General features: G+C 40.0%; 1 protein-coding gene across 1 annotated transcript in view; it reads right to left on the bottom strand.

Moving 5' to 3' along the window:
• The window catches only part of LRP2 (LDL receptor related protein 2), a gene marked incomplete at its 5' end in the record, with an annotated part of 157,359 nt that overhangs the window by 52,628 nt on the left and 76,789 nt on the right, over positions 1 to 27,942 (bottom strand). The window contains 17 exons of the mRNA XM_022570207.2: positions 63 to 579; positions 2,037 to 2,332; positions 3,285 to 3,486; positions 4,781 to 4,912; positions 7,499 to 7,618; positions 8,760 to 8,885; positions 11,919 to 12,161; positions 12,733 to 12,936; positions 13,649 to 13,935; positions 15,205 to 15,363; positions 15,720 to 15,885; positions 16,018 to 16,938; positions 18,627 to 18,815; positions 20,777 to 21,013; positions 22,171 to 22,384; positions 24,420 to 24,597; positions 26,714 to 26,823. Of these exons, the coding sequence (XP_022425915.2) occupies positions 63 to 579; positions 2,037 to 2,332; positions 3,285 to 3,486; positions 4,781 to 4,912; positions 7,499 to 7,618; positions 8,760 to 8,885; positions 11,919 to 12,161; positions 12,733 to 12,936; positions 13,649 to 13,935; positions 15,205 to 15,363; positions 15,720 to 15,885; positions 16,018 to 16,938; positions 18,627 to 18,815; positions 20,777 to 21,013; positions 22,171 to 22,384; positions 24,420 to 24,597; positions 26,714 to 26,823 (4,301 nt within the window). The remainder of the gene's footprint in view (positions 1 to 62; positions 580 to 2,036; positions 2,333 to 3,284; positions 3,487 to 4,780; positions 4,913 to 7,498; positions 7,619 to 8,759; positions 8,886 to 11,918; positions 12,162 to 12,732; positions 12,937 to 13,648; positions 13,936 to 15,204; positions 15,364 to 15,719; positions 15,886 to 16,017; positions 16,939 to 18,626; positions 18,816 to 20,776; positions 21,014 to 22,170; positions 22,385 to 24,419; positions 24,598 to 26,713; positions 26,824 to 27,942) is intronic.

Here is a 27,942-nt window from a genome sequence, read left to right as displayed (position 1 = left end):
GAATACTTTTTTAAAAGCAAAAAGCCTTTTAACTCTTAAAAAGCTCCTCAGCTTTTTCTTACCTGGTAACCCAGTCGACAGCCAGACTTTCTGTACCTGGTAGATTGTACTTTATGACTGTCTCCCTGTTTGTCTTATTCAGAAACATTCTCTCAATGACTTTATTCTCTATATCAAGCCAGTACAATCTCTTTTCTACTCGGTCAAAATCCACTGCCACAGCATTACCCAGTCCTTGCAAGATGAGGGAGTATAAATGGCCATCGATAGTTAGATTTCTCAAATAGTAACGGTTGCTAAAAATGAGATCGGGCTCGATGTTGCTGTTCTGCCGGCAGGTCTTTCCATCTGGCTCACGGATGTAGCCTGGGGCACACTTGCAGATGTAAGAGCCCAGTATGTTCTCACACTTCTGGCTACAGACAAAGGGCGTCTCCTTGCATTCATCAATATCAACACAAGTCCGCTTGTCAGACAACAGCTTGTAACCAGGGTTACAAGAACAATAGAAACTGGTTAAAGTGTCTGTGCAATTGTGGTCGCAGCCACTGAGTGAAGGGTCATTGCATTCATTAACACCTGTAGGTAAAAGACAGTTATCAGAGAACCTAAGTTGACAGCAATGGATCCACCATAATGGTCCAAAGTCAACCTTCCCACTGGACAGGCCCAATCCTTTTTGTTTCGTTTTGTTTTGCTTCGTTTGGACAGACCCAATTCTTAATGAATCATGCTAACAGAAGACAGATAAGAAGGGATTTCTAAAGGCCCTACATTATTCAAAAGTCACTCTTACTCAACTTCCTCCCAACTTGATCCTTCACCAGTGGTTTCAACAACTAATACAACAAACAAGTTTGACTTCTAATCCTATACCTGCCAATCTTCTTTTAATCGATAAATTTAGAAGTGAAATAGCAGGAGAGAGAAGAAAGAAGAGCAGAAGAGCCCACACAGTGGTGTGCTGGTAAAACAAGTCTGGGGTGTGTGGTGGGATGGGGGGAGGGGGGAGCTCTAATTTGTAGCCTCTTCCATTTCAATGGTGCCACGACTCACACCATGGCCAATTTCAGGCTCCCAGTGTGACATCCCTGAACATGGAGATGGGAAGAGAAGTGCTCACTTGACTGAGTCTCACAAATGGGATGAGCCACCCAGCACCCCAGGAGGGTACCTCTGGCTGGTCCTGTGACACATGGCCATTCTCATTCAAAAACTACACAGAGGGGAGAACATTTCCTTAAGAGTCTGTATTTTATAAATTCTAGACTGGTTTACTTGTGGGAGTTCGGTGGGGGTGGGGGGAGGGGCTGCCAGTTAAACTCTCCCCTTTAGCCACCTGAGGATGAAAATTAAGAACAGGCTAAGGGGACTTCTCTGGTGGCTCAGTGGTTAAGAATCCGCCTGCCAATGCAGGAGACACGGGTTCGAGCCCTGGTCCGGGCAGATCCCACATGCCGCGGAGCAACTAAGCCCGCGAGCCACAACTACTGAGCCCGCAAGCCACAACTACTGAAGCCCACGCACCCAGAGCCCGTGCTGCACAACAAGAGAAGCCACCGCAATGAGAAGCCTGCGCACCGCAACGAAGAGTAGACCCCGCTCACCGCAATTAGAGAAAGCCTGCACACAGCAACGAAGACCCAATACAGCCAAAAATAAAAATAAATAAAATAAATAAATTTATTAAAAAAAAAAAAACAGGCTAAGGAATCCTAGCAGAGAGGCAGTGAAGGAAACAAGTCATTGCAAGAGGCCAAAGAGAATCAATACTCTCTGCTGTTAGACACCGTTGGCCTGAATTTGTTCATCTCCTGTTCTCTGTAATGACTGCCTAACTCATGAATTAGTCCAAAAAATGTTTGTGACTGACCTTATATACCAAGAAATCCTTGCTTTTTGCTAGACAAGCAATAGTAATTTTCTGGCAATGTTCTACTTAGAGAACCAACTGACAAGTCCTGCTAAGTCATGAAGGGTTGAAAATCTACATTGTCCCCCTGGTTTCCTTTTCCCCGATCTTCTGTTATACTCACCACATCCTTTCTCATCACTGTTGTCTAAACAGTCATCTAGGTGGTTGCAGACTTTCACCATCTCGATGCAGTTCCCATTGTCACACCTGAACTGATGAGGGGGACACGTGGTCTCCGGGGTGTGACACAGGTGTTCCAGCTCATCTGAGTCATCTCCACAGTCATTTTCCCCATCACAGACGAAGGCCTTATAAATGCAGAGCCCATTCTGACAGGTAAAATGGACCTTGTCGCAGGCAGGGTACACGCAGTCCCTCTCATCACTGTAGTCACCACAGTCGTTGCGCCGGTCACACCTGTGTCATGAAACCCAGTACCACTCTTGAGAGGGTTTTAAAAATATGTTTCCAGCATTTAAAATCAGAATATTTCAGGTGAAAATCCAGATTCGCAACTTCCCTCCAAACAAATGACGCTGACTAGTGTCTGCGTCTCTTAGCTGGGGCACTTGCCCAAGGTCCACCTCACCTGCCCCTCACTGTTGTCTGGTTGACCCTGAGCCGCAGCGCCCAGACCCATTTATCATCATGCTCACACCGTTATTCTTCTTACAGCAGAGAGAAGAGAATGAAGTATTTCTTGTACCCATGCCTCTACTCCAAGTGGAAAACCAAGAGCCTCAGCTACCTCAAGAAACAACTTTCTTCTAGCAAGCCCACTTCATTCATCTCTCTGACCCTCCGTGCAAGGTCACGTTATGACCTTCATGGACCCTAGGCACTTTTGCCTTCATGGGCCCCTTCCTCCATAAAAATATTTATTTATTTCCCTAGAATAGTCAAATTCATAGAGTCAGAAAGTACACTGGTAGATGCCAGGGGCCGGGGGTTAAGGGGAGTGGGGAGGGCGAATGGGGAGTTAGTGTTTAAAGAGGACAGAGTTTCGGTTTAGGAAGGTGAAAAATTCCAGAGATGGATGATGGTAAGAGTTGCACAGCAATGTGAATATACTTAGTGCCACTGAACTGTACACTTAAATGTGGTTAAAATAGTATGTTTTATATTATGTGACTTTTACCACCATAAAAAACATTTATAATTAAGGACCACATTGGTATAAAGCCAGATATATTAATATTATTTGGTATTATAATACTTTCTTTGACCTAAAATTTCTTTTTTTTTTCTTTTGATTTTAAAAGAAATCCAAACATTTTCATAGACCACTAAAAGTACCATGGGCTCCAGGCCCCAGTCCTGCCTCATGGAAGTTTAGGTTTGTTTGTAGATTGTTTAATCCCCAATTCACCTGAACCAGTCGGGGATACACAGTCCATTACTACAGGTGAACTCCGTTTCAGAGCAGGATCTCCTGGTGCAGTTCTGGTGCTCATCATAGGCATCAGAGCAATCCGCATCGCCATCACAAACCCAAGATTGAGGGATGCACCTCCTGGATGGAGACACGCTACTTACACAGAGAAACTCAGAACTTGAGCAGCTGTGACTCTCTGAAACCAAAGCACATGAGAATCAGAAATCACATGAGAGCTCATTCTAGAAGTCAAATTCATTCTGAAGCATTATTTATCTTGCTTGACATTACATAATAGTCTGAGGGATGAAAGGAAATGAAGGGAAAATAGGTAGACAAACTATGCTCCCAAATTTTCATTTTAATTGCTTTGGATCTTTGATTTTTTTCAGAAGTAAAAAGTAAAGTTAATAAAACACCTCATTTAGTTTTCCATAAAATTAATGTAAGGTCACATTTTTCCCTTAGGCCTATCAAAACTACTCACATTTTATTAATTGGATACCAAAAATCCCTTACATTTGGTAACACTTTTTAGCTTACAAAGTATAATCACTCAAACACGATGTGAGATAGGCATTTTTATGCCAGTTCTACAGATGAGAAAACTGAAGCTCGCAATGGTTGACTAGATAGCTCAAAGTCATAGAATTTTCCAAAAAGCTAGGGCTTCTTTCCTAGGTATATAGGAGCTGTGTATGTCAGTAAGAGTTGTCAGAAACCAAGACACTGTTAGGAAAGAGCTAAGATGCTAACATGTAATCATGAAAGCCTGCAGAATAAAATACAGGTATTTTATCCAATCTCACTGAGGGTAAAGAGGAGACAAGAGGAAGGGAGTCTTGGTGAGGAGATATGGGAGAAAAGTATATGCTACAGACCATGTTTGTGCAGCTGCCAACCACCCATTTCATAGGATATATGTAGAACCATGGACCACCACCAAAGTCATGGACATATGAGGTAACAATCAAATGCAAACATCATGGAGTCATTGTTTCTATTATCCTACCATGGAAAGACACTGTTCCAAGACACCTTAGCTAAGAGTCCTATGCTCTGTTGGTAATGGGAGATGGTGTTCCATAGTTTGTTCCATAATTCACTTAAAAGGAATGACCCCCCCACCCCCTAACAGCTCTAGGATAATGGATAAAACTGGAGGCACAGTTAGTTGCAACGTTATTAAAACTGCTATTAAGAGTGGCCAACTGAGTTCTCTTTATCTGCTCTAGAAATGTAGGACATTATTTCCATTACCTAAATGCAACAGAAAAAAGTAAACATTAAAATCATTTTTCATCATTTTAAAGCATTTAAGTGGATGATATCAAACATTCTTGAGCGTAAAAATAAAGGTAACATTCTATCTGTGTGCATTCAACAAAGAGGAACCTCTCTGACAACCATATATTCCAAAGACAGAAAAATAAATCTACTGAGTTTCCCTAGAATGTGACAATGCAGAGGAATTGATTGTTTGCACTTACCACAGTGGTGTCTTTCATCCTCATCACTCATGTCCCCACAGTCATTATCACCATCACAGACCCACTCTACTTGGATGCACCTGTTATTGTCACACCTGAATTCATCACTGAAGCATGTTGGCTCAGAAAACTCTGAAAAAATATAAAAAGCACTCTTGGTGAGAAGAGTGGTTTGCAGTCCAGGAATCTTGAGAGAAGCCTACTACAGCATGGGCTTTCTAGAACACCAATTAGAGTTCTTTAATCATATCCCACATGTCAACGAACCAAGTTGTCATATGCCAATAAACCCAGAGACCCCTCAAAATTAGCCTAGGGCTAAAGAAAATTTAATTTTAACCACTAAAAATACAGCACAATAATAACAGTAAGGAGAAACATGACCTTTCATAAGCTGGTAAGAAAAGAGTACATATCAATACAGCCTTGAAAGAAACATATCCCCTTTGACACACGAACGCTACTCCTAGAGATCTAACCTATAAGAATCTTCCCACATATGCAGGATATTCATGCTAGCATTATGTCTTATAGTGAAAATGGAAACAACCTAAATATCCATCAGCTGGGAAAGGGATAAAAACACATGGAACACCCATATTTTACAGCAATATTCAGCAGTGCAAAGGAATGAGATAGAGCTGCATTTTCTAACTGACAAGCTACTGTTAGGCTAAAAAAAAAAGTGGGGGGGAAATTGCAGAAAAAATATATATAGTAAGGTCCTATTTGTGTTTTAAAAACTACATGTCAGGATATATAGATAAAGATAAGAAGAATTCACACTTAATAGTGATTATGTCTAGGGAGGGAGGGGACTGTAGGAGGCTGAAGGAATGGGGATTTTACTCTTTTATATACATCTTATTATTTCTCTAAAATAATATCTGTGTATTGGATGTTCACCAAACTTATTGTGGTAATCATTTCATGATATATGTAAATCATGCTCTATACCTTAAACTTACACAGTGCTGTATGTCAATTATATCTCAATAAAACTAGAAAAAAATATATCTCTGCATATTATGAGAATGCATTCATATTAGATTGTGTGTTTACTTCTCTTTAAATATGTCAGACAGTTGGTACTAATTGCTATTACTATGACTTTGGTTCCCATGGAGAAGTCTGGAAACTATATTTATTCTTCATATATTTGAACCAATAGTTCATATACTTAAACCAATCTCTAAGACTATTCTACCCACCTAACAGTTATTAATTATTTCCCTTACAGATCTTCAAAACTCTATGTGCCCTTTGTTTTCTCAAAACTCTTAGTGTTGGGGAAAAAGAAATTGGCAAAGAGCTTCTAATATCACTTTCTATTAGCCACAGAATTTGAACCTGAGGGAAGATAGGAATAGAAAATAGTCTGAATTCAGCTGCAAAACTAGGCTAATGGTCTTAAGAAAATACCCCTCCAGGGACTTCCCTGGTGGCGCAGTGGTTGGGAATCTGCCTGCCAATGCAGGGGACACAGGTTCGAACCCTGGTCCGGGAAGATCCCACATTGCCGTGGAGCAACTAAGCCCGTGCGCCACAACTACTGAGCCTGTGTGCCACAACTACTGAAGCCCGTGCGCCCTGGAGCCCGTGCTCTGCAACAAGAGAAGCCACCACTGTGAGAAGCCCATGCACCACAACTAGAGAACGCCTGCACGCAGCAACGAAGACCCAACGCAGCCAAAAATAAGTAAATAAATTTATAAAAAGAAAATACCACTCCAAAAAAAAGCTTTATATGTGATGGTACTTACTGCAGTGATATTTATAATACAGGAAAAAAATAAAGCAATCTAAATGCTTAAAATAGAGGCAGTTAACTCAATGATCATATAACCACTCAATGGAATATCACACAGCCATTAAACAGGAGTACGAAGACTTCGTAACAGGGGTCAGCAAACTCTCTCTTAACCAGACAGTATATATTTTAGGCTCACAGGCCATATGTTCTCTGTCACGCCTACTTGACACTGCCATTGTAGCAAAAAAGCAGCCGTAGCCAGGATGTGGCTGCATTCTAATGAAACTTTATTTATAAAGACAAGCAGCTAGCCCATGGCCATAGTTTGCTGACCCCTATACAGCAATACTGACAGACAAAAAAGCAATGTATTAGATTTTACCTTTATATTTTTTAAATTATGTAAAAAAATTGTGCGTGGATATAGATTAGGACTTTCAAAGGTAAATAGCAGCCTTCAAACACAAGCAACACACAACTGCCTCTAAGAATATAACTAGAAGGTCCTTGGAACATCTCAGGAAGCTCAGATGGCCATGGACCCTACCTCCTCAGCTGGCACACAGAACAGAAAGAAATATGTGCCCCTCATATGCCCCCTCCACCTGTATATGATGATTTCAATCACTCTTGGATCCTCCCACAGTCTTATGGGTCAGAACTCAGCCAAATTCAGAAATTCCAATTCAGAGTCAATTACAATTAATTGAGTTCTACAAGCCAGGCAGGTACCAGGTGCTTCACCAACATAATCTCTTTTCATCTGCATCGATCAGCAGCCCCCATATCCTGATCAGCAACCCACCCAGTGCCCTGCATGAGCAGGTTTTTAATGAATGTCTGCTGAGTGGTTTCAGCAAGGAGTGCAAACATTCCGCAGCCAGAATCATACTCTATATTTGAAGTAGTCGGAAGGGGGTCTTCGGCCGCATTACAATGCTTTCCATGCTTGCTTACTCTCTTACCACAAGTGTCAGGTTCATCAGAGCCATCAGAACAATCTCTTTCGTGATCACAAAACCAAAAGCTAGGAATACAGGATCCAGATGTGCAGTGGAACTCATCGCTCTTACACGACTTAGAGACTGCAGGAGGCAAAGAAGATAAAACTCATGAGCAACACACAAGCTTGTTCCTAATAACCTGCCTGTATCTCTGATCTGGATACGAGCTGCCAAGAAAGGAAGGCTGAGGCCTGGGAAATGAGTTTTTGTATAAGTTTTCCATTGGGAGGGAAGAGTATGGGAGAGCAATACCACTCCAGTTTCCCAGAATTTTTTTCTAAATTCCAGAAGTTCAAAAATGAATTGCATTTGTTAGAAATACCAAAAGACTATTTTTTGACACATGAAATCACAAATTATAGATAAAAGAAAACTTGGTTCTACGTTTTCTGCCATAACATAACATAAAATAAATGCTATTGAAAAGCAAAATCAACAATATAACCAAATCTGAGTTCACCCTACACACAATCTTTTAGCCATCTTAGACCATGATTCTAGAGAGTTAGCAAAGTTCTGCTTTTAATCATCCTTATAATTCATTTGAGTAAATGACTCTGCCTACACGTGAACATTGATTCTTTTCTCACATAACCTGAGGTAGTCCTGGTCTAATGTGTTTTCTAGATTTTCGGCTACCTCTTGCTGCTGTTTTTACAACTGACTTCTGCTCTTGGACTGTAACCTGGCCTGGTGACAATCACTAAGTTCTTAAAGGATGCATCTACTTACAGCAATAGTCTCAAAATCATCGTGCTTAAGAAAGGCCTTTTAGTTTAATAGACACAGGAAATTATTTGATTAAACCAAATGGCTAAATATGCAATTAAGGTTTCTGAAAGTCAAACATATGAAAAAGAGAGAAAAATTACTTCAGTTACTAATGGCTACTACAAATGTATTGAGAGCAAATACAAGGGCTCAATGTACAAATTCTGCCTGGAGTTCCTGAAGACAAAAGGTCTTTAATTGTAGAAAGTTAGGCATTAGAGCTGGTCTCTGGAAGAAATATTCGGAGTCAGGCATCCAGCCAGGGAACAGAGAGAAGGGGCTTCTTATGCCCCTACAATTACATCCTAAAGTAACTGCCTACTGAATCTACTTACAAGGTCAATTTGAGATGACAAATTGAAATTAGCCCAAACACCCAGGCGACGTATCTTTGCATTAGCTCAAGACATGCATCCCTGGAACCACAGAAGGAAAAGCAGTTTTATCTTACCACAGAAAATGGGGTTTTCATCACTCATATCTCCACAGTCGTTGTCTCCATCACACAAGAAAAGATGAGGAATACAAACAGTTGAATTCATACATTTTACATATCCAGGCTGGCACGTGCGATCAGCTTGAAAAAGACAACCAGATAAACATTTGGAACTTACCCACCACATATACATCATACACGTCCACACTAACAGATCTATTGCAGAATCAAACCACCAGAAGGGAAGGATGTTCAAAGCTATCACAGAGGCATGATCCATGACACTTATGGGATGCCATACATTCTACAGTAAAAACAGATATTTCCAGCTGATACTGGAGGCCATGGAGGAGAGCGGAGGCTGCTTTATAGTTTTAATTGTCTGTTTTCATTATTTAATAGCATCAGCATGACTCCCCACTCTTGGTTAAATAAATGATGGCATATCCACACAATGGAGTAATATGTAGCTGTAAAAAGGAATGAAGAAAGAAGATCTCTGTATATTGATAAGGAATGATAGTATGATCTCCAGGATATATCAACAGTAAGAAAGCAGAGGGCTTCCCTGGTGGCGCAGTGGTTGAGAGTTCGCCTTCCAATGCAGGGGACACGGGTTCGTGCCGGGGTCCGGGAAGATCCCGCATGCTGCGGAGCAGCTGGGCCCGTGAGCCATGGCTGCTGAACCTGCGTGTCCAGAGCCTGTGCTCCGCAATGGGAGAGGCCACAACAGTGAGAGGCCCACGTACAGCAAAAAAAAAAGAAAGCAGAACACTAGGCTATCTTTTGTGTAAGAAAAATGATGGCAGTGTGTATGTCTAACAAGAAAGAAATGCTTACACTAAAAACAACAACAACGATGAAAAGATAAAACTAATGAAAATTGTAACCCCTATGAACAGATTGAGAATAGTATGGAGGGAGCAGGGTGGAGAGGACAAGGAAGAAGGACTTCTGTGAATGCACCTTGTCATATAATTTTGACTATGAAACCATGCACATTATTTTGTATAAATAAACATAATGAAATAAAAATAGATAAAGAAAAGCAATTCCTAAAATTTGGAAACAGTAACAAATGACTGCATATTCCTAGTGGGAAATAATCTAAGAACAAGAAGGACCTAAAATCTTTAATTATATTTGTGTGGTTACTTTGAAATTATTATAGGCATGTTGAAATTATTATAGAATAAAGCAAATAAGTGACTATGTTAATGTCACTTATTACAAACCAAGATTTTTAAGTAAAAGAGACATGATTATAAAATCCAAAAGGTAAAAAACCTGTTATCCCAAATTAAAATGGAAAATACCAATATCATTTATTCCCCCTTAAGAACTGTATTTCCTAGCTCTTCCAATAAAAAGGCCTAAAAGCAATAAAAGCCAAATAGGAATGGGTAAGGCAACACTGTGGTAATTTTTAAATACCACAAAAGGAATGAGGCCAATTCCAGGTCTGAGACAGGAAATGTACAAGTCTGAGCTATGGAAGACTGAATGGGGTCAAGTCAAAATAACAGAGAACCCAACTTTACCAGGTTCCTGCTGGCCGAAGATAGAACAATTAAGCACCGAAACCAGTAACTTACTTCACTGCATTTAAACTCAAAAATGCAAAAATCCATGAGTTTAACACAACAGTAAAAACAAAACAAAGCAAAAACTTAGTGCTCATTGGTCACCAACTCATTACTCTCAAAAATGACAAAGGGAAAGAATCAGACATTTACGCTGCAGAATTTTATTTCAGGGTAACAAAATAGTTAATAAGGGAAATTTCTTCTTTATGGAACGTCAGCAAATAAATGTGCAAGGAACGATAAAATTTTAAAATGCCTATTTTGTAACCCTTAAAGTAATAATGAATTTATGGAACAACCATCCATGGATGCTAAAACCAGTGGGTGAAAGGTTGATGGGAACTTCCTAAGGGAAGATTCAGGCTGACTTCTAAATTCACTAATTAATTTCATCCTCACTTAAAGTGGGACAATCAAGCATTATGTGCTTCATTATGTGATACGACAAGAAATAGCTCCACCTATGAAGTGTTCTTGCCCAAAGAATTGAGTCTAATGTAATCAAATCACTAGGCCTCAATTCCAGCCTAAATCAATGTGTAGACCTTGCCTGAATCATAATTTGAACAGAGCAACTGTTGACATTTTGGGGACAAGTGATAAAATTTGAATATGGACTGAGTACTAGAGGATATTAAATAAGTATTGTTGATTTTGTTGGGCATAATACTGGCATAGTAGTTGTTTTTCAGAAGGTCTTTATCAGTGATATGTATGTCTGGGAGTTGCATTAAAATACCCAAAATAAAGTTTGGGGGCTTCCCTGGTGGCGCAGTGGTTGAGAGTCCGCCTGCCGATGCAGGGGACGCGGGTTTGTGCCCCCGGTCCAGGAGGATCCCACATGCCGCGGAGCGGCTGGGCCCGTGAGCCATGGCCGCTGAGCCTGCGCGTCCGGAGCCTATGCTCCACAACGGGAGAGGCCACGGCAGCGAGAGGCCCAAGTACCGCCAAAAAAAAAAAAAAAAAAAAAAAGTTTGGGGAGATAGATGAAACAGATTGGCCACTTGTTGATAAAAAAAAAAAAAAGGCACACCTGAATAAATATTGTGTTTAAGTGCCTACAAAAGCAATGGAACATGTAGATATACCGAAACTAAAAATACATTTGTGCTCACGCTCCGCCCTTTTGTTTTCTCAAGATTCTAAAGTGCAAATCCCAGAAATTTTGGAAAATCAATTCACTAAAAAGCAATTTACCAGAAAAACTAAAGAGACAAATCATTTCAGTCAACACTGTACTACATACCTTTTTGCACAACAAACATTAAACACAACACATTAATCAATCATTTTTGTCAGTAACCACTGGTAAAGCTTTAAAACCGTCAGATGTATAAACCAAGGAGAAAATACTGGACATTAAATAGTCAATGGTTGTACAGATCCATAAATTTAGGTGAATAATTCAAATACTAGGTAGAATAGTTTTAAAAAATCGCTTAGTAGACTGTATTAAAATGAAATGTATGTTTTAGATGAATACTATGGGGTTTTTTCTCAGAAAATGCATTGTCTTTATACAAAAATTTCATCTCCCAAGTTCTAAGACTTCAAGACTCCAAAGCACAAGTACTGAAGATGAACTTACAGCAATTTTTCTCATCTGAAGCATTGTGATCATGGCAGTGGTCCATTCCATCGCAGACTAAGTGAAGCGGGATGCACTTTCCATTACTGCAAGTAAATTCCGTGGTTTCGTTACAAGCCCTGAACAGGCACCCTGCCTCATCACTGTTGTCACCACAGTCATTGTAGTGATCACAACGATAACGATATTGGACACATCGCCCGTTGGCACAGGTGAAGCTTGTCAAAGGGCAGGTGTGATACGCTAAAAGGAGGGGGAAAAAAACATTGAAGAAGCTTCTGGATTAAAGCATCATCCCATTTTCTAAAAAGATACAAGCAAATAAAATAAGACACTTTGGGTTTACCTTCCAAGGCAAAACGCACTGCATGCAAAGTGAGATAACACTTTAAATTAGTTAGATTAAGCAAATATTTTGTATGCTTCTTTTAGCAAATGAAGTATTTTAAGCAAATGGCAAAGTCACTCCATTTCTCTACCATCTCAATGTATAAGTTTATCCCAATCACATTAAACTTAATCACGTTAAGTTTTCAGACACAATGCTTTAATGTGATTGAGGCTCAGAGAGGTTAAGTAACTTTCCCAGGCCTCTACAGACTGTAAATGGCATCCAGCACCTTTGCTCTTAACCACTATAGAGGTGCTTCCTAATAAACCATCATACACTACTTCACAGCACATATATCAGCTTATGTGTGATTTAAGCAAAGTGCAAGTCTAGATTCTCAGAGTAAATGTTTTTCACTTCTAAAAGGACCAAACACTTGGTACATTGTGAGTTCTTAACAAAAGTTCCAAGAGTCCAACTCACCACAGAGAGTTTCCAGCTCGTCACTGCTGTCACCACAGTCATCAATGTCGTTACATTTCCACTGCTCTGGGATGCAGTTCCCACTGAGGCAGGTGAACTTGGAACTATGGCACCTTGTACCATTATCCCGGATGCAGTACTTATTGTTGTTGGCCAGGTACCAGTGGCCCTCGTGTGGACACTGGCACTCAGGGCCATTTGGACCTGAAGAAAGGTAGGCCCAGGAAAAGCTAAAGATTTGTGTAGCAAACATTCATATTTTCTCCTCCAGAAGAGCATTGGCCACAGCTTCTATATTAAACACGCTATAAGACAAGCCATGGAAACTCTACTCTGGGTCATTTTTCCATCAATAAGAACCACCACCAATTTCTAATAAATGCGGCTACTTCACCTTAATCTTTAAACCACTATCTCTTGTCTTCACTGAAACGTTAGCAATGATTCTACCTTCTCAGCAAAATCTGCAAAGCAACAGTCTCAAAAGGCACGTCTTCCTATGAATTTGTTGTTCTCTATAAAACACACTTCTGAAGCACACACCACACTCTAAAATATCCACTAAAAACTGTACCTCCTAAGTGAAAGAATTAAATCCTTTTATAAGGAACATTAGCTCATTGATGAAATTTCTATTCAAGACATGAGATGCAGCAGCCTAACCTGCATGTTTCTTTCTACCTCCATCAAGCTTGAATTAAAAATGTCTTTGTAAGAAGGCTCCACATGGAATACAAAAGAAACCTTTCAAAGTCTTCTTCTCAACATACAAACCCTGAAATCTATTTTATAAGTTACTCTGAAAACAAAGAGAATTTTTTCTCCTATTAGAGCTGAATATTCCCTCAGCCTTCCTTACTAGTGGTCATCATTATTATTACTCTCCATGAGTCTATCTTCATGGCCAGTGCCTTACCTGGTGCACAAATATGGCTGCAGCCCCCATTAAACTGATCGCAAGGATTGTGACACTGCTGTTGGTCCTTCACGACAGCACGAATACCCTTAGGCAGGAAGGGAAGAGTCGTGGTCATTGCAGTCTGACTTGACCCATCATATTTGTTTGCTCGGTAAATTTTTTTATTGAACCAGTCAGTCCAGTAAACATACTGGCCATAGACAGCCAAACCAAAAGGATTATTGGCTCTGCTGACAATGACCTCCCGCTCCAGGCCCTGTAGAGTGATGCGCTCAATCCTCTGCCTAAAACGAAGATGGAAAAAAAAAAAAAAAGGCTGGAATCCAGAAAGAATACGTTCCTCAACTGGAACCCAATGCCTGAGCCCAACCATGGCTTTACACAAGCCCCCAACTTTCTTTTCAAGTGCAGCATATGGCAGCAAGAAATGTTTCTTCTGGTAATGGGAGAACTTCATCTGCTTATCAAACAATGACCTATATAAATCATTGATTTCCACATATTAATATAACCCACAAGTAATCCTACAAAGGGAACCAGACTAACATTTGAAAACGGGAGAGCATTATGAAATAATACATGTATCGCATGGAACTCGGTGTTTAGCACAGAGTAGTCACTCAATAAAATGTGAATTACATGGGACTTCCCTGGTGGTCCAGTGGCTAAGGCTCCGCAATCCTAATGCGGGGGGCCCGGGTTCAATCCCTGGTCAGGGAACTAGATCCCACATGCTGCAACTAAAGATTCCCACATGCTGCGACTAAGACCCAATGCAGCCAAATAAATAAATATATTTTTTAAAAATGTGAATTACTTTTCCCTTCCCACTCCCTTAATGACTTTTTCCATTTGTCATTTACTTTGAGATATTTACCTAGAATGATCCAAATTTAGACACAAAACATCACTGCTTTGTTTCAAGTGAGAAAATAAAGATGAAGTTGTTAGGTGCTCAGTGGCACAAGACCAAAATCATAAGAAAATAAGCAAGAAAATTTAAGATTCCCACCATGCAGACACCAGCCATAATAAACAAAATCATCTCATCTCTTCAATCATTCGGATGGTTGGAATGTGAGTAATTTCAGGAGTACTTGGAGAGTTACATATAAAATTAGAGCTGACAGAAGTTTATAAGCAAAACACTATGAAATTGAGAAGAAGCTGGCACAGAAGAAAGAACTTTTTTGAGAAGACAACAAAAAGTCAAAGACTGAAGGAAAATGTTTTTACAAGATACTGAATGCTAAAAGCCCAGAGAAAACTTACTATCAGTGTGCATTGAAAAGTCATTCATATTTTATGGTACTTACATGAGGCCCGTAAATTATAAATTGAATGACTACATTTGTAATTATAGTTGAAATTAACTTGTCTAGTAATGCATCTTTAGATGCCTTCAGTTCACAGTTATTCAACCTCATGATATAGATCAGTTTTCACAGGTGTATTCACCAATATTTCATCACATTATGCATATCCCTCTTTTTTTGAAGAGGGAGGAAGAAATCTTCTCATCAACACCCGCAGGAATAACCAAAGACACATACAGATTAGCATCTGCCCAGTAGAGACAGCCTTCTTCATAGTCCAGAGTGAGCCCGTTGGGCCAGACCAGGTCACTGTTCACGATGGATTCCCGGAAGTTTCCTCCCAGTGTGGCTCTCTCAATTTGGGCATTAGTACTCCAGTCGGTCCAATACATGTACCTAGTGATCCAAAAGGAGTCATAATTCATCACAAAGAACCTCACTCTTTTTACTTAAGAAAGATGGCAGCATTCTTTAACTGTAAATTGACACCAATATGGCAAAATGAAACCCTACTCCATTCCCATCCATACAACTTGCCCAATGTGGATTTACTGAGTCAGAGCATTAATTCGCTAGTATGCTGCCAATTTTCCTAGCATCAATGGGAGTTCCTTCCCAGGTAGAGTCACTCATGCTCTTTCACCCTTGAATCTGTAGCTACAGTGCTACAAGCCCACAAAACACTGGCTCTCTCTGAGCATAAAATAATTTCAGACCCCACTCCCTCCAGAAATAAGCAGACCATGGCATACCCTTGGCAAGGATCTAACACAATTGCTCTTGGCTTTGTAACTCGGGCTATCACAGTGTGCTTAGACCCATCCGTGGCAATGGACTTAATTGTCTGGTTGGTGTAGTCACTGTAATAAATTCTTCTATTGATCCAGTCAAAGGCAATGCCCTCAGGATTCCCTATGCCTGGACATACACCAACAAAAACACAAAAAGAAGTTAGAGTCTCAATATGCATTTTAGAACCCCTGGGTTATCCATGTGTGTTGACCCTATTGTGTCTCCTTCCAAGATAAGCTACACTTAGCGTGCACTTACCCGAAACAACAACGGTGGGAGAACTGCTCCTTGAATTCAGGTTGACATAGGAAATCTGGCCTTTTCCAGATTGTAAAATTTGTGTGAAGTAGATTCTGTTATCTATGCTGTCATAGTCTAGGGCCACGGCAATTCTTTCCACACTCATTGCTGTGAAAGGTTGACTATAGTCCTCAGGGTCAAAGTGTAAGCTCCTCAAGGAATCATCCAAGGCAAAGATGAGGAAATTTTCTGATGAAATGGCACAGCTCTTGCCATCACCTTGCAGGGTCCCAAAGGCACAGCCACATTTTGGGGTGTGCAATTTAGGCAGAGCAAAGCAGAAATGGGTGCATCCTCCATTATCCTCCAAGCAAGGGTTGTTGTCGACCTCTGCTGGTGACCGGGGCTGAGCATTCTGGTCAAAGATGGTCACATCTCTTAGCCAGTCGATATTGTCCCTTATAACTGTTGGTGGATCTGCTTTATATGGCTCCTTGCTAGCTTGGAAGATTTTTTTTAAATTCCTGTCTACCCATATGATGGAATTTCCTAATATAGTGATGGCATAAGGAGCGGGGTAACGACTGCCAAAACGAATTACTTCAGATTCCCCTCCATCAATGCTGACCCTTGCAATTAAATCTAAAGCATCATCAACCCAATAAATGTAGCCATTGCTAAGGTCCAATGCCAAGCCCCGTGGTGTGGCAACGATGTTTGATACAAGCACAGTTCGATTGGTACAGTCAAGAAAAGAACGTTCAATCTTTGGGTTTTGTCCATAGTCAGACCAGAAGAGGTATCTGTTCTTGGGGTCTACAACAATATCCCTGGGCATATCCACTGTGGTTTTAAGGAGAACACGGCGATGGGTGGTATTGATCCTTAGAACTTCTATCAGTGTTTCAGACCTAAAAGCATTGGTGAAATAAAGATTTCCTGCAGAAAAATGAAAGAGCATGCTGATGAATGGAAAAACAAGAAGGAAGAAGAAGATACCGTTTGTAAGATTGAGGTTTGGGTCAGTATATGTTGTCTTTTCCAGGATGATAGGTTAATATCTCAGTTTAGACTTAGAAAAATAAATATTTACTCTTAGGAACTAAATAGATTGTTTCTTCACATTTAAAGAGAATGTAACTCTCTTCAGCTTCTAAAGCAGATCCGAATTCATAGCAAACATCATAACCCACTTTCTACTGAAAGGTGTATTTTCCAGAATGTCCTTCCTCTTCTACCTGAATCTTCAAAGACTCATTATCATGACATACCTTCTACTCCAACATGATGAAAGGAGCAAAGAGTGAGAGCCAGCAATATCTCAGGTTGTTACCTATGTCATCAAATGCTCTTTCTGTTTGGCATTAACGCGAGATCTTTTCTTGCCTTTCTAAGCAGTGTAGAGGTTTTCATCCCAAGGACCTTCTAAAGTCACCAAAACAAAAGGCCATTTGCCTTTGGGCACTAAAGAACAATGTAAATGCTAGAATAAGAAGCTTGGCAGGAAGATAGTTTAAGGAATAGAGAGGGAGCCCGCATTGATTCCATGTAGTCAGAAGTCTGTTGTACTGCTACTAAGGGTTGGCAAGCTTTTTCTGTAAGGGGCCAAAGAGTAAATATTTTAGGCTTTGCAGAGTATACAGTATACTCATGCCACAGTAACATGAAAGCGATCATAGACAATACATAAATGAATGGGCATAGCTGTGTTCCAGCAAAACTTTACTTACAAAACAGGTGGTGGGCTGCATTTGACCAACAGGCTATAGGCTGTTGACCCTTGTTTTATCTATATCCTCAGAAATAATGTAGTAAATTTGTAATCAAGAATGGAATTTAAGAACCAAATTAAAGCCTTACCTAACCATATTACCATGTTTACTATTGGCAATTAACTATTATAGTATCTAGATTTTCATAATATATTTTAATATTTCTAAGTGATATCTATTTGCCAAGCTTGATAACACACAGTGATACCTATTTTGATATAACGGGATTATATTCTAGAAGTATAATACATTTGTTTGTCAGTGTATCATTAAAATTCAGTGGTAATCCAAAATTAAGTACATGAATCAGTATAGCTAAGTTAATGTAATATTGGGTCAGGCATTTCAATTTAACTACAATAAAGTACCTAATAATCAAAACGGTTTTCATACATTAACATGAGGAAGCAATTAAGAATTCGGCAAGTAAAATTGCTAACCTTTAAAGTAAATGTCATATTTCATGGTTTACATTATATTTTGATATCCCTTTCTCTTTGAAAATTTAGACATTTCTAATTTAGAAATTAGATGCTCATCTAAGTGTGAAATAAACCTACATAATTAAATATTTCTATCTATTTTGCCTACAGTTTGATCCTGTTAATAATAGAAGCAAATGAGATAATCTCTAATGAATCTGTCAACTGAAACACCTTACCGTTAACAGACACAAGTCTGTTACGTTTATTCTAAAAACACAATTCAATCTATTTTAAGTAATCTCAATAAACATTCAGAAAAACAGATCTGTCGCACTTATGTTAAACTTTATAGCATAAATAAGATGATAAATAAATAAGAAATGCAAACATGAAAAGCCTTTTCAATAAAATCACTATATAGCTTACCCACCTGCTACCCAATCCACTGCAATACCCCGGACTCCATTTTCTCCTATCCCATCTGTAATGATGTTTGTAAAGCTAGACCCATCTGGTCTGATTCTACGGATTGCATTATTAGATGGCACAGAGTTGCTAAAATCACACCAATAAATAAAGCCAGAAGATACATCCACATCCACGTGCAGTGCATTTCGTCCTAGAACATTTAAGAAAAGATCATTAAACAATACTCTAGCTTGAACTAGAACTTTTAAAAATGTCTGCCCTTCCTCTCAAACTCTCATTCCCACCCCCCCCTGCTCCAACCATGCCCCATTATGAAATAAAGCTATTTATTTCCCAGTTGCAATGAGCACATTTACCCCCAGATCTTAGTTTCTAAAAACCACTTCCCACAGTAAAGAGCACTGGCTCCTGGGAGAAATGGCTAATTATAGGTTTGGGAAGGGAAGGTACAAGGTGAGCCTGGAACATATTTATTAGACCAAGAAACAAGGAAGCACTCGAACACTAATGGGATCATGTCGAAAAAATACAGGCAGTCACTTTGAGAGGCTCTCCCCGGCCAAAATGGATTGCCTGGAGCATCAAAAGAATAATTATGCTAAATGATTCTACACTGAATTAAAAAAATAAAAACTTGAGTGCATGTGACAGTAAAAAGGAGAGCTCTCCTTTATAGAAGAATGAATGTAGGGACTTCCCTGATGGTGCAGTGGATAAGAATCCGCCTGCCAATGCTGGAGACACGGGTTCGATCCGGGAAGATCCCACAAGCCACAGAGCAACTAAGCCTGTGCGCCACGACTACTGAGCCTGCGCTCTAGAGCCCGTGAGCCACAACTACTGAGCCCGCATGCCACAATTACTGAAGCTTGAGCGCCTAGAGCCCATCCTCCGCAGCAAGAGAAGCCACCGCAATGAGAAGCCCACACACCGCAACAAAGAGTAGCCCCTACTCGCCGCAACTAGAGAAAGCCCGCACACAGCAGCAAAGACTCAATGCAGACAAAAATTAATTAATTATTTTAAAAAGAGAATGAATGTAGAAGGAATGATAGAACAAGAAAAATCACCATTTTGCAATGCCCAATTAAATAATCATTTCAGACAAGGATCATCAATGGCTCAAACCAATGAATAAAAGGTGCCTAGGGAAAAACACATTCATGGGTACCAAAGTGTGACCCCAAAGATTTCATACAAATTACAAAGGGGGAAAATAAGCAGAGACTTCACGGTGACCACCTTAACCAAGTGATCAAGCTTAAGCATTACTAAGAGGGGGACAAGCTGACATTATGTCCTTTTTAATGAGGTTCTGTATCAGGGACACAGCTTCATCTGTGAAGGATTCTTCTCAAGTGTGTTCAACCCCAATCTAATCAAGCAATTAGACCTAACTTTCATTTCATGGGAAATCAGGGTATAAATTGAATGACAAGTTAAACGACACTATGAGGAAGTAATCAGACATCCTCAATGTGAGATGCTAAAAAGACAATAGGTTTGTCTCTTCAAAAAAATCACTGTCATAACAATATACTGGGGTAACTACTACAGATCAAAAGACACAAAACAGACATTCCAAAAACGATGCGTGAATCTTGATTAGATCTTGGCTGGAACAAATCCACAGCTATAAAAATATTATGAGGCCAACAGGAAAAAATATGAATTAGATGATAATGCCCTTCAAGCTGCATGCTAAGTAGACAGGGGTGAAGTGTCATGATATCTGCAATATATCTTCGAAAGGTTCATTCAAAATATATGTATATGTATGTATACACACATAAACACACAGAGAGATTGAAGGCTCAAATGTGGTGAAAAGTTAAGAATGGTTGAATCTAGCAGGTATAAGGATGTTCTCTATACCATTTTTTCAACTTTTCTGCATTTGATATTTTTCAAAATGAAAAGTTGGTTGAAAAACTTAGTGACTTTATTTACAAGATGGTAACTTAGATCCATGACTTTTTAGAGATAAGAAAACAGAGATGAGTCATGAGGACATGTGAATATGGTTATCATGCAGGATAAACAAGCTTCCTTATGTGCCGAATCCAGACGTGGAGAAATGCTTTATGGTACCAAGGACTTCAACATGGCACCAGATGGAGTCAAATGTGACTTATACTGGAGTTGGCATACCTTGGCCTGCCACTGGCACCATGGCTTCTGAATGATCTGACAATTCCAAGCTAAAGCCCCTGATTGCCCACAGCGTGGAAACAACAATGAAAGAGTGATATGGGGAGCAGGTCCGGTTATCAGGACTGAGTTTAAATCCGGTGGCACAGGCACATGAGAACAGTCTTCCCGGTACAGGCAGGCAAATTTGCTGACAGGCATTCACGTTGTTGCTACAGCCATTTGAGGATTCGGAGCCTAAATGAAATCAAAATTAGTTTGTAACTTTTCACCCCACCTACTTGCCACTCCATGTCAAATTTTTCAACTGAGTCACCAAATAAGTCATTATAAAAGGAAGTAACAAAACATGGAATCTGATTTAACCTAAAAACAATATTGGAGAGCCTACTGCTTATAGAATTAACACATACAGAGGTTTAAAACAGGACCACAACTATATAATAGTTATATAGTTTATATATTATATAATAATAGAGAATGGAGCACCAATTGTTTTTCTTCCACAAATCATTCAAGAATTAGAGGAATTAGGGAGGTCAGTCAACAAATTCTAATTTTTTCTTTTTTTGCCCTCCTGACCTATGTACTGGCAGTTTAAATTATATCAGTTTTAATTACATGATCAACACTGTGATGAGCATTTGATTTAAAGTATATTAAATAAGAATATTTAAGGGTTTTTTGAACATGCAATAAAATAATACCAAGTAACAAACCTAGGTTATAGGACAGCAAACAAATCTTTGGCTAGGGACTAAAAGCTATAAAATATTTCAAAATTATAAAAAATAATCTCCAGATCATAATGTTAATATAAAGGGGCAAATCAGAAGTTAGATTATCTCTGGGAAAAAAACCTATTGAAAAAGGCAACATCTAAGAGTATTCCTTTTAAGATTAAAAAAATTCTATCATGTTAATCACTTTCCCAGCAGATACCCAACAAATACTTACTGAGCACCTCCAATGCTCCAGCAACTATTCTAGTTACTGGGGAGAGAGTAAGAAACAAGACAGACAAAATACCTGTCCTTATGGAGGTTACCTTCCAATGAAGATCCCAGATGATAAACACATACGTAATATGTCAGGGAGTACGATAAAATAAAAGCAAAGTAAGGAGTTTAAAGTGCCGTGGAAAGAATGGGAGTAAGTTTACTCTGCAGTCAATCTGGGCTTTCAGATGCCAGCTTAGTCTTTGACACTTAGCCATGCTTAAGACATGGTTATAATTTTTTAAATATCTTGGGGTAATTTCAGTTTGCATGCATGTGTATGCACACAGTTTTGTGCGTATGTGGGTTTGTTGTGTGGGCATGTCAGTGTGCAGACACCCATGAATAAATATATATACACCCATGAATATGTATGTTTCAGTGACAAATACTCACCACGTCTTTGATAAATTTGAAGGCCCCTGAGATTTGGGACATTATCTCTCAAGACTATTTTGTTGGCCCCAGTAGCCTTGTCAACCCTTTCAATGACCTCATATTCTTCATCGGTATAATAAAGGAAGGGGCCATAGACAGCAAGTCCCCAGGGGTAGGAAAGATGGTTTACCAGGATCATTCGATTTGTACCATCCACGTTTCCTTTTTCAATCTGAAAGATCAAAATTTTCATTATTGACTGTTTCATGGTGCAATGAGGAAAATGTTTAAAACCAATATTCTCTTAATAATGTTTCACATGTATATAGCACTCTCTCCTTTCCAGGGATTTCTGACTATATTTGATAGTCACATCTACGTAGGTGAGACAAACGTCATTGTGCCCATTTCACTGACGATGAAGCTGAAATCCAAATAAGCCAATCAATTTTCTCAGATGGCATGGTGACAAATAGGGGACTAATCCCTGCATGTGATATTCTGGTCAAGGATAATACACATTTAATGTCTAACTGGCCCTGCGTTTAACATCTTCACCAACTATTTCTGCAACGGAGATAGGAAACGTGCTCAACACACTCACAGCAAGACAGCAAGATAGCGCTGTTATATCAGCACAGTAACAAGCCTGAGCCAATATGACTCTGATGAACTAGAAAAGAACTCAAGAATGAAGTTTCTAACGGGAAGTGACAAGCATTCTGCTCTGGAAGAAAAACAAAATGTAGACATAGCTGGTTTGATTTCATTCCAGAAACTTGTCTCAAGTGCCTCCTCTGGGCCAGGATCTGAGCTGAGTGCTGGTAACAGAGAAACGGGGTGTGACTCCTGCCTTCCTGGACAAGGGAACCCAGCAGTTATGAGAGCAGGTTATGCCCTAGAAACAGACAGAGGTTCCGGAAGGGTAGAGAACAGGGGAGATAAGCTCTGAGGGGAGCTGCTGAGGGAGTGACCAGGACCAGATGAGCTGACCACGCTTGGCTGAAGTATCTGGAGCTACTTATCTGGGCCAGGGTTCCAGGGTTCCTTGTGGTTTTATGAAGACCACATGCCTCCATCACTAAAACAGGTTCAGGTTCATTAGTGAGGGTCGTGCTCTTGTCAAGGCTAGAGAGAAGTGGCCCAGAATGGTGGAAGTGGCAGAAAAAGGCTGGACCTGAGAGAAGAGGCATGGGGACAAGCTGCCAGGATTTTGTGATGATTAAATAAGGATGTGGTTATTAGAGTGAAGGAGGACCATGTGGGTTCTAGCCTAGGAGAAAGGATGCGGAGTCATACCACCAACCAGCTCACAGATTCCAGAGAGCGGAGCAGATGTGGAAACAGGAAGGGGAGGGGCCTGGGGAGTCTGGTCTGGGACACGCTAATTTGTAAGCAGAAGCCACACCATGTGGCAAGAGCTTCTGCAAAGTGCTTTCACACACATCACCTACTTCTTTTTCAACATTATAAACACATATCAGGAGTGAAATGAGTACTCAGCGAGCTGTCATGAACTGAAAACCAAACCTACCGGACAATTTTATGGAGAGCATCCATGTCAAAGACGGCTCTGAGATCACTCCTGTTCTTTAAAGCAAGGAAGAGACTAGCACACACTCAACATCCAAAACAATATTTTAGCTGAGCAATAATTATTACTGAGCACCTTCTATGTGCCCAGTCCCAGCTCAGCTGCATAAGCACAGTAGTGAAGATCAAATGTTATTTCTGTCAATGAATGGAATTTATAGTTCCTGCTTCTTATGGCAGAATGTAATGAACTCCACCTTGGAGTTTAAAATTACCAGGAAAGGGAGTTTTCACACATCCATCTACCATGTTAGGACATTAGAGCATCACATGTAGCTGTGAGGGGGCACTGAGCTCAGAAGCTTGCTATTTTTTTTTTTTCTTAGTCTGTGCAATCGGAGAGCCTTTGAGAACTTGCGAAGAAAAGCACTGAAATCACTGAAACATGAAAGAAAGGGCTCTTAAAGGACAAATACGGAATGAGAAATGGAATTATTTTATCTTGAAGAAAAAGAAAGAATGAAGGAAAAAATATACGTTCTGTAAGGAACCATGCACACACTATAAAGAACTGGACTTCAGGGAAAGAAGTTATTGAGAGAAAGGGCAATAAAACACTGGTACAAATGGCCAAGTGAGATTTCTTGAAAACCACTGCCAGACAACTCAGAACAACAAGTTGTTCTGTGCAAGCTCGGCAACAAAGAACAACAGACTAGAAAGTGTGCTCATACCACTCCCGTGCTGCTGACTGCCCAGTAGAGTTTCTGCTCCTCAATATCGAGGGTGATAAACGCCACATTATCAAGGCTCCCAGTAAAGAGAGTTTTTCGAGATGTGCCATCCATGTTAGCGCTGGCAATCTTGGGGGGAATGCCACTGTCGGTTCCTCGGTCTGACCAGTACAGTTTCCTACAACCATGAAAAACAAAGGCATTTAGTGAAACAGATGCTTTCACTACATATTTAAATGAAAAACATGTCTTTCTTGTCCTCAAGATGCACACCATTCAAGGCAGGAAGTCTGAAACGTTAATATCTTGTTACATCCAATGTGGAGGAGTCCTTAATCAGTGTTCTCTAATGTCTGTATACTTCTTAGTTATTATTGGGGGAGAGGCCATTTAAAATGGTATCTGATACAGGATACCATTTTCCATTGGTGGGCAATCCTTTAGCTTGGTCACACAGGAAGTTCCCGGACTAAGAAGAGCCTGTATCAACAGTCGATCCTTTTCAAAGGCTCAGTATGCCCAGCACACTAGGAAGGACAAAGCTAATGTAAATGTGGTCAAGTACCTCCCTGATCACCTCTCAGCCCTCTTATTTAATTCTTTTCCACATCATCTACCACAAGACCAGCTACTTTATTTTCTGATTTTCGTGATGGAAAATGCAATGTGTACACATGAGCCCTAATCAGCACACAGTATTACCAAACCCGTGATCCATGAAACTTCATTAAAATACACGAGGGTTGCTTTCCATTCACAGTGAGGACATAACTTCTAGACTCGAATCCAAGTTTTCATTCCTTTCTATCTCACCTCCTGCTATAGCCTCAACAGACAATCCTCTCACACTCTTTCCCTATAAGTCCTCGAAACACTTAATTCCGATCATCTTTATATGCATACCTCTTTCACCACCAATCCAAGATACCCATCCCATGAACCTCCTCTTCAATTCTAAACTTCTCTACCTCTAAGTTCTCAGACTCTAAAATTCCCTGCTTCAACCCAACTCTTCCATCTCTTCCTTGCTCCTATTTTATTTCTTCCATTGAACCTGTTCTTTGCACTTAAAACTTGTCTGAGCTCTCAGTCCTTCAGGCCCTCTATGCCTGGACCTCATACCATTGTAACCATTTTAACAATATTCTGATTTATTCTCATGATCTCCCATTGTGCCTACCTTGCTAACTACTAACTCTGAGTTCCTGTCATTCTTTTCTTTCTCCTTTCCCATGCCAGGCTGCCAGAAGTTTTCTGGACAGAGTCACAAAACTCTTGTGAATTCTGAGTTCACTAAAAATTTAAGCTACCGAAACTTAGCTAAGAACTCTCATCCCTGACTGAACACTTTCTTCCTTCCCCTGACCCTTTCCACTCCAGTTCTGATCAATCTTTCTAAAATACAGATTAGGTTCTATCATTCCCTTCCTCCAAATTCCCTGCTGGCTCCTTATTTCTCAAAAAAAATACAGTGCAACTCCTTAGCATGACATTAAAGTCCTTCCCTAGACTTCCCTGGTGGTCCAGTGGCTAAGACTCCGCACTCCCAATGCAGAGGGCCCGGATTTGACCCCTGGTCAGGGAACTAGATCCCACATGCCACAACTAAGAGTTCGCATGCCACAACTAAAAGATCCCTCATACCACCACTAAAGATCCCGCACGAGGCAAGAAGATCCCATGTGCTGCAGCTAAGACCCGGCGCAGCCAAATAAATAAATAAATATTAAAAAAATAAATAAAGACCCTCTCTGATTTGTCCCCAAATGACTTTAGCTGCTGTAACTCCCATCTAGTCAATTGCCCCCTACTCGAAGTCTCTGGTTCCAGCCCTCTACACAATCATGTTAAATGCCACCATGTCTCTGGGCCTTCACTGCTCTTTGGCCTCAAGTACCAGTTCTCAGCTGCAACCCATCCTGCACCTGCTGGAAGCCTTCTCATCCTTCAAGGTCTATTTCAAGTGTTTATCCACCCCCTTAAAACTTTCCACATTCATTCAAAGTCAAAATGCATTATTGTTCATTCTTATAATTCTATTTTAAACTGCCTGAAATTTTTATTTGTTTGGAATTAATTTTAAGTTCAATGTTATTAATTTGAAAAACAGAACACAATACACATTAAATATAACTTAGAGTTATTTCTTTCTTACTGAGATCTATATTTTTCAAATGTCAGCATATAAAATCAGAAAAGGCCCTACGTTTGAAATCTTCCATTTTATTAGACCATAATATTAACAAGGGTGGTGCTGTATAGAAGACAGACACTACTTATGAATGAATTCTCACCCATTAACAGGATCAATAGTTATGCCAACCGGAAAACCAACTCCAAGATTCGTCCCATCATTGGTAATCAGTGTTTTTCCGTATCTGACATCTCCTCGGAGTGTCAAAACCTATATAAGGGGAAAATAAAGAAAGCTATGATGAAGGAGAACTTAAACACACAACGAATTCAAAGCATGATTGTGGTGAATGGGAGGGTTTGCGTGATATTCAGATAATCCCTAATTGCATTTCAGGGCTATGAGAAAATCGGCTTAGAAAATGGGAGTAAGAAAACAAAAATCACCTCTCAAATTTCTATTTTCAATTCACCTAAAGTTCCAGGAGAGGATATTTATACGGATAAAAGAAAGATTCAAATGAGTGAACATACAGAATCATTGCCTGAGCGAAGCTACAGAAAAAGATGAGAAAACTCTGGAAGACCAATGGGAACCCCCCAGGTCTCCTGTACCCCAGTGACTGGGCCATAGCACGCAGTGGCCCATCACTGCAAACACAGTTGATCAAACAGTCCAAATTTACACAGAGTTAAAGTGAATTCTGTGCCAGGTTAACAGCCTGAGTGCAAATCCTGACCCGGCCAGATCTGACTATAGGACCTGAGGTAAGTAAGTTCACCTCTCTGAACGTTATCAGTAAGTGTGGATGACAAATTCCCTTCTGCATAGAGGTGCCAGGAACGTGAGACAATGCATGTAAAGTGCTTCGCACAGCACCCAGCACCACTGTATTCAATTTTTTTTATTGGGACCTCACTATGTAGCAGGCCTTATACTAAGCATTATCAGATTTAATCCTCACAGTAATTTTGTGAGATAGATGGCATTATTATGCTCACATAACGTGATGAAAAAGAGGCCTAGAGAGGATTTGTGGTTTTCCCAATGTTATGTTTTTAAGTAATCTTGCTAGAATTGTTATAACCACAGCGTTATAACACTGTGAAACACCACAGAGGGATATGGATTACTGGACTAGACGCAGTTTCTTATAGAAACAAGGCTATTTTGATATGCACTTGAGACAGTCTGAGATGAGAAAAACTCGTAAGAAATAAGAAAATACCTCTTGATTTGCATGAAGGCTTTTCTATAAAATTACATTTCAACACAAACTGATTATTTGTGTTTGTTTCTATCTCTGCCTCTCTATCTATATACATCTCTCTCTCTCTCTCTCTCTCTCTCTCTCACACACACACACACACACACACACCACACACACAC

The sequence above is a fragment of the Delphinapterus leucas genome, chromosome 8 (assembly GCF_059928025.1).
Source record: "Delphinapterus leucas isolate spDelLeu-1000000601 "Yukka" chromosome 8, BTC_Dleu_Yukka2, whole genome shotgun sequence".
NCBI classification, from domain to species: Eukaryota; Metazoa; Chordata; class Mammalia; order Artiodactyla; family Monodontidae; genus Delphinapterus; species Delphinapterus leucas.
Note: the sequence above shows the minus strand (reverse complement) of the source record. Positions and strands in the feature narration are given on the sequence as shown.